General features: G+C 41.3%; 1 protein-coding gene across 1 annotated transcript; it reads left to right on the forward strand.

Annotated features, from left to right (window-relative positions):
- The first annotated feature begins 3,032 nt into the window (after nt 1-3,032).
- adra2a (adrenoceptor alpha 2A) lies at nt 3,033-5,315 on the forward strand. The gene is made up of 2 exons (XM_028016270.1): nt 3,033-3,429; nt 3,592-5,315. The coding sequence occupies exon 2, from the start codon at nt 3,720-3,722 to the stop codon at nt 5,025-5,027; it is 1,308 nt and encodes a 435-aa protein (XP_027872071.1). The 5' UTR covers nt 3,033-3,429; nt 3,592-3,719; the 3' UTR covers nt 5,028-5,315.
- Nucleotides 5,316-7,564: the final 2,249 nt, after the last annotated feature.

Here is a 7,564-nt window from a genome sequence, read left to right on the forward strand (position 1 = left end):
ACCGGACCCTCCCATTCAGGGCCGGACTTAGGAGGGTGTGGGCCCCTGGGCTTGTGCCAAGGTGCAGGCCCAACTTAATCATTGTTATATATATACTGTATATATATATATATCCCTGATTTCTTGGCCTTTGGGTGGTCAGCGCTTGGCCGTAACTTACTTGTGGAACCGATCCTATTCACAAACCTTATCTACCTACAAGGTCACAAAAATCAGCCACTGTCCACCAGGAGAGAGGCTGATGACAGTCCCAACCACCAACTCTCCATGCAAGATTTACATAAATAAAATTAAGACAGTCTGACTTTATTCATTCACAAAAATACAAAGCATCTTTCGGGGCCCCCGAAGCACTGGGGCCTGGGCTGCAGCCCCATTAAGCCCGTGCTAATTCATTCATATTTACATTAATTCAACATCGTCTTCCTCTTTTGTAAAACCACAGCATAAATATATATTTTCAAGAGAGAAAAAGCCTTTTCTTTTTTTCTATATTTATATTTTAAATGTTTTCGTAAAGAGCAAAGCAAGCCAAAGCAAAAGTCCTTGTTTATGTGCACAAACTTAGCAAATAGAGCTGATTCTGAGCTTATTGTTGCTCTTACTGAGCTTATCTGAGCTCTGGTGCAACAACTGATGCATAAAGTGTTCATGTGAGGCTCTCCACAGTCCACTCTAGAATAGATTGTATTTAATAGCTTTGATTAAAAAAAATAATAAAACAAAACACAAAAGCACACACATGATAAAACCCTAACAGAACAAAAACTCTAAAGCCTTCAAAAATAAACCTCACACTGGAACAAAAAACATGCATGTTGCTTTCTAATTTGATGGCAGTTTTTATCATTTCTTGGGGCGGTAATTTGATTACATCTTTTATAAAACACTGTGAAGACCTTTGTGCCCCCCTGTCATATTTGCAAACATTTTTAGCGGCTGGCAGCATTTCCACACAACACATCTGGCTGACACATGCAGTCCTTACACCCTGTCCTCACACATGTTCTTTGCCATGTCCTCCCATCAGGAGTTATTTCTTCTCTGGAGGAGAAATGGAACACTGTAAAACTTTCCTGCTAAGCATGGCTTCCAGTTTTGAGGACACCCTGACATGAAACGGCAAGCAGCAGTAGATCAGCTTGTCTTCGCCCCTCGGGGATTTATTAGAAAATCCCCGAGGTCTATAAGAGACACTGGGTGGTAATCGTCATGCGCAGACCTAATTTATACTCCGATTATATGACAGCTGTGACTCCATCACTTGTTACGTCTTCATTCTGTGCACAAAGCAAACATTGGCAAATTTGTTTTTCAGGTACATATGATCTTGTTGGACAGCAAAGAGCAAATTAAGACAGCTGTCTCATAAAACAAATATTTGACTTCAAACATCGGGTTTCCCAGAGTTCATGGAATCTCCATCGTAGTGTTTTTAATTACTTCAAACACTGAGAATATTATGTCCTTTTAGAAACGTGACCTGTGGCTTTTCTTTTTTTTTTTTTTTTGTAGCACGTGGTGGTATGTATACTACATCAAGCCCAGGTCTGGAGAGCAGGCTTAACTTTATATTGTACTTTTTTGTGATGTGTTGGATGACTGCTTCTTAACAGGGGCTATATGCATAACAACATTAAAGTCTTTCTATTCTTGCTTTATAACTTTCCAAACACAACAGCAGATCTTGAACACAATAAATGTCTTCCAGACTCCCCAAATCAGTCCGAGGTCTCTCAGGGACCTTCATAGGGTTTTTTGTTGTTGTTGTTGTTGAAGGTCAGAATTGATGGCTGAAGTTTTGGGCTAAGATATAAAAGGCTTGTGTCGATGTTCATGTGGTGTGGATCTGGCTGCTGCTTAGTAACCGTGTAGTTGCAGCTGCGCTACAAGAAATGCCTGCTTTAAATAAGAGGTTTCAGTCCCTTACTGATGATTTTTGCTATGCTGATATGTCTAGATTATTTATTTTGTTTTATCAATTTTAATTCCATTATTGTTCTATTGCAGACTATTCCTGGGCTTCTTGGCCAATGAATCTTATGCTGGATCATTATTGTTCATGTATACTCAGGTCGACATGATAATTGTCATACATTTTTATCTGGCACAGACTTTAAAAAGTTCTTACAGGGGTGGTAGCCCAGAGCCCTAAGTTTTCGGGGGCTCCATAGATTTTTCTTTTTATTTATTTTTTACTTTTTTACCAGTGCATGTTTTGCAAAAAATTGTACTTTACATAAGTACCATTTATATACAGATAAATGTACTTATGTATTGAAGTGAGTTAATACAACTCACCTCAATATCAGATGAGTTGTATTAATATTTGGTCAGTTTTATGAATATAAACAATATTCAAGTATTTGAGAATGATGGAGGTGTGGTAGATTTCTTTGGGAACAACCTGGAGCTATCGGCTAGTTGTATTAAAATCTGCCAAACATCAATTCACACCCACTGATACGGGTATGAATTGATGCCCATATCAATACACAGTTTAAGTCTATGTCTTAAACTACTGTAAGTTGCATTTGTAAAAAAATAAAAATAAAAAAAGTTCTGTTGTGGCTAAGGCACCTAAACTGGCTCCAGGCCAGGGGTCCACATCCTTGCAAATTGGTCCCAGATTTTTATTATTTATTTCTCTAAGGTTTAGTTCTTTTGTAGGGTGTCCTTTTGAGGCATCTTGGTAGATGCAGGACATAAAGTTGCTTATAGATATTTTATGTTCTTAATATTTGAGTACACCAAAAGCTTCTCATATTCAATTTATTCATTTACTACAAGTAGCATATTTCAAGAAATCCTGAGAAATAAAGTTAATATTCTTCCCAAAAGATTCATTTTCCCTATTTTATTTTATTTTTTTTATTAGCGTCACGCACATGTGAATCTGGTCATTTGCTTCAGTCTCCACATGTCATGTATTTAAATGTTGTTGTTTTTTTGTTTTTTTTTTAACACTAACTCGAGGAAATATGTTGCTTGCTCTCCAGTCATTTAAATCGCCTCTCCAGCTGATGCTGCTGTCGTCAGACACACGCGGCGTGGCAGCGTGCCAGTATTGACACTCCCACGGACGCGCGCGCGCGGTGACCCGGCGAGCGGGACACTTTTTGCAGCGTGCGGGCTATAAGGAGAGGGAGTGGCGCTCTGGAGAGCAGTGAGGAGAGGAACTCCACACGCAGACAGCGACACGGCAGCGCCCGGGATAACGTGATTAGCGCTCTATTAAGTCCGCTGCCGAGCGCAACTAGATGCAGCGCAGAGACCATAGAGAGTGGAGGGAGAAGAGGCGCAGGGGAAACGCTTCATCCGGCACATGGATCTTCTTTGCCTCCTCTTGATTTGCCCAAAGAAGTTCCCCGGTCGCACTATTTTAGTGCCCTGGCACTGGAGAGCCGCTGTCATCGCTCCTTGTTTTAGGTAGGACTGTTTATCGTTATATTTACCTCGAGTTTATCCACACAGTGGTGCCAGGCTACAAATCGGAGTTAATTGTATTAGGAGCACTGATGAAGAGAGGACACAATTCTAACAATATGATTAAATAATACACATTTTTTTTCCTTCTTGTTTTATTTTCAGATAAAGTGTCGTCTTTTAAAGTATCCCTCACAATGAGGAGGAAAAATCTGGGAAAGTCTCACAGGAGTGATTCAGTCTCTTCTCCTCTCAGCTCTCCTGGGAACCACTAGTTCTTTCCTTCCTGGCGGATGATATTTGTAACCTCAGGTGAACTCTTAAAGGAAGTGGGCCAAACCGCCACCATGGCGGACAGCAATAGCACCAACCAGAGCTTACCTAGCTTGGCCCCTTACAGCCTACGGATAGCCCTGCCACTGCTCGTGGGCTTCATGATCCTGCTCATAGTGTTCGGTAACGTCCTGGTGGTCATTGCTGTGTTTACAAGCCGGGCTTTGCGAGCCCCACAGAACTTGTTCCTGGTTTCCCTGGCCTCGGCGGACATTCTGGTGGCCACCCTCGTGATGCCCTTCTCCCTGGCCAACGAACTCATGGGATATTGGTACTTCGGCGATGTATGGTGTGAGATTTACCTCGCGCTCGATGTTCTTTTCTGCACCGCGTCCATCACCCATCTGTGCGCGATCAGCTTAGACCGCTACTGGTCCATCACACAGGCCATCGAGTACAACCTGAAGAGGACGCCTCGCCGCATCAAGTGCATCATCTTTATAGTTTGGGTTATTGCTGCAGTTATCTCATTCCCGCCACTTATCACAATGGAGAAAAACAACAACGAGGCATACCCCGAGTGCAAGATCAATGACCAAAAATGGTACGTCATCTCCTCCTGCATCGGATCCTTCTTCCTACCGTGCGTCATCATGGTACTGGTCTACGTACGGATCTACCAAATCGCCAAAAAAAGGACACGGGCGCCACCCGGAGACCGGAAGCCAAATGCCGTTTTGAAGTCACCTAATACTCCTCCTGCAAATGGGAAGGAGAATGGCGCAGGCGACGACAAGGACCGCCTCTGTCACGAGAAACTGAACGGTGAACAGGCCATAGAGCTCCAGGGAGTTGGAGGACACAGGAAGGCAGAGGAGGCAAAAGGCGAGATCAATGGAGTGGACCTCGAGGACTCATCGTCCTCTGACCATAAAGTGAATAATCCATGCTCCATTAGAAAGAAAACAAACAAGGGGAAACCCAGATTGAGTCAAATCAAACCAGGGGATTCCAACGTCCAAAAGCAAGAGTCGAACACCAAAGGCAGCCGCTGGAAAGGTCGTCAAAATCGTGAGAAACGTTTCACCTTCGTCTTGGCAGTGGTCATTGGTGTCTTTGTCATTTGTTGGTTTCCTTTTTTCTTTACTTACATGCTGAAAACTCTTTGCATATCCTGCAACGTGCCTGCAACCTTGTTCAAGTTCTTCTTCTGGTTCGGCTACTGCAACAGTGCCCTGAACCCTTTGATATATACTGTTTTCAACAACGACTTCAGGAGGTCGTTCAAAAAGATACTGTGCAAGAGGGACACCAGGAGATACGTATGACTCCAGCTTTGCATCCTTGTATATTATATATATATATATATATATATATATATATATATATATATATATATATATAGGGATATATATATATATATTGTGCATCCATTGTAAAACAGTATGCCCATTGTGCATGAACCTGCAATCTGTGATCGCTCAGGAAGGTGTTTATCTGCAGACTCTTCCTTCCCTTTGAATGCATCCACCTGTCACAGCTTTATCACCACGATGGAGATCACAGAGAAAACCACAGTAAGATCATATTTTTATTGTATCTGCTTTTTTTTTTTTTTTTTTAAAAAAAGAGGCAAACATAGTGAAGTTATTGATATGTGTTGGATTTGTATGTCATAACTAAATGATTTGTCTGAGTATTTGTCTATATTGGTTTTCATGGAAACAGTATTGTACTATTTTGTATGATATGGTGATATTGATTGCAACAAAAATTATGCTGGTGGACTTGTGCTAAAGTGCAGCTTCTAAAGAATAAATAAAGCCCATTTTGTCAGAGATGATTTAAAAAAAACCTAGAGGAAAGATTGGAGTGATGATTTCATATCATTTTGGATCTTGTCAGCGCACGTTCAAACAATAAAAAAAAAAACTCTGGAGGTTATAGGGAAGGGGTAAAAGGACAGAGTACAGAAAATGAAAAGCTAGGATTTGGTTTGTATCAGAATGAATTTCATATTATTTTGGGTCTTCAATGACTTATTTTAACAGATTTTTATTTCCAGCCTAGATTATACAATCTATAATCTGACTGATTATACAACAAACTGCAGCAATTTCAGCTAAGTGCACAAGATGGAGTACTCTAGGTTTTGTCACCGTTAATGTTTGATTAATTGTTTCTCATTCACCAGCCTTATGTTTCTTCTGACGTGATGCTGGCAGCACTTATCTCACTGCCGCTTCAGACAGAAATGTTAGAGCTCATTTAAACTGGTTAGTTTCCTGCCTTGTTTTTAAACATGGTCTAAAAGCGAAGAGGTGGGGGTCACTTCCAGAAGCCACATTCCAGTCACATCCATTCTAGGACAGGATTTGATGTGAACTTGGGCGCAATGTTTTGTTGGATGATGCACCTGTGCCTAAGTTACAATTTAGAAAACTTGAAGCCGGTCCTCATTGTTCCTTATTCCACTAATGCACCGTGCTTTGGTGCAGTGTTGTTACGACTGGAGCACTCACTTTGGTCCAAACATGCTTCATGTTGTCAAAGTCAACTATATCAGCCTTTGGCTCATCTAAATATAAAACAATCCATCAGTGAAGCTAACATTAAGTTTCTGAAAATGCCCCAACCGTAACCCAGATGAAAATGTGTGGACTGTTCTTCAGAAAATGGGTTAGTTTCAGAAACCCAACCATAGGCTTACCTGAACTCTATCAATTCTGCTAAAATGAGGATCGAATGCTGAGCCAGACAATGCCAGAACACATTCTGGTGTGCGTTTCTTGCTTCTGCGCAATCTTTATATCAATTGGATGGAGAGTCTATTTATCCCCTCAAATACAGTTTTGAGGAAAGTTTTATGTTCGTTATCTAGCAACAATGAAAGTTCAGCAGGGACTTTCTGACCATAGAACACTGCACCTGCTGCCAAACATGGTGGTGGAAGGATCATGCTGTGGGGCTGTGTCCCTGCCAGTAACACTGGCCAAGATTTTGGGAGTACAAAAAATGATGCCTTTCTTCAACTTGACCTCAAATCAACAGCTACGTGGATGAAACCTGGACAGTAACAGGTTTTCCAACAACAAAGTGGAAAACTTTGTTGTTTTCCAGTTTCCACAGTTTTTACATTCCAAACTGTTATTGGAATGTAAAGAGCAGACCAACATCCAGTTTCTGCATCAGCCCAGACCTCTACCCTGCTGAAAATGTACGGACCGTGCTCTGAAACAAGGCATCATGCACAAAACAAAGCTGTCTTAATTCATCCTTTCCATTTTGGCAAAAAAAAAAGAGTTTCCTGGAATTATTTTTGGAAGAATCCATTTAGATAAATCTTAGGGTCGGTGCATGTAAACACTGGAAACACAATAGGTTTACAGATTTACCCCTTATTTTATAAATGTATTTTTTATGCTGACTTTGGGTGTATGCTGACTTGAGCTGCATCTTTCTGCCACACTCCTGGTAGAAGCTGATAAACCCTGATGTATACTTCACTGTCCTGCAGGGAGCTGCTGGTTCAAAAGGAGAACTGCAGACTTGCCGGTCTGTTTAATCTGACCTTTTGCCGAACAAGGCGATCGGCACTTAAGGAGCCTTAAAAGAACGTGTGCAAATGTTGCTGTGCTTTCCGGATTAATCCTGTTTATGACTAGATGAAGGTCTCTTATCTCAGACTTCTCAGTACTACACGACTTTTAAAAAGATTATTTCATAGTTAGACAGATGGCATCTTAAGGAGTTTAATAGTGCAATTCAAAGAAGTTGCGGTTCATTTGCCACTTTGTGTTCCTCATCATGACCCAGTCAAACTCAAACCTGCTCAACAGGTCTGTCTCCAGCACCTTCCTCCTCT

This window comes from Xiphophorus couchianus, chromosome 5 (genome assembly GCF_001444195.1).
Source record: "Xiphophorus couchianus chromosome 5, X_couchianus-1.0, whole genome shotgun sequence".
Lineage (NCBI taxonomy): Eukaryota > Metazoa > Chordata > Actinopteri > Cyprinodontiformes > Poeciliidae > Xiphophorus > Xiphophorus couchianus.

Bases quoted from the DNA above. Each gene is read 5' to 3' on its own strand.
- adra2a (XM_028016270.1), top strand. From the start codon at position 3,720: ATGATATTTGTAACCTCAGGTGAACTCTTAAAGGAAGTGGGCCAAACC.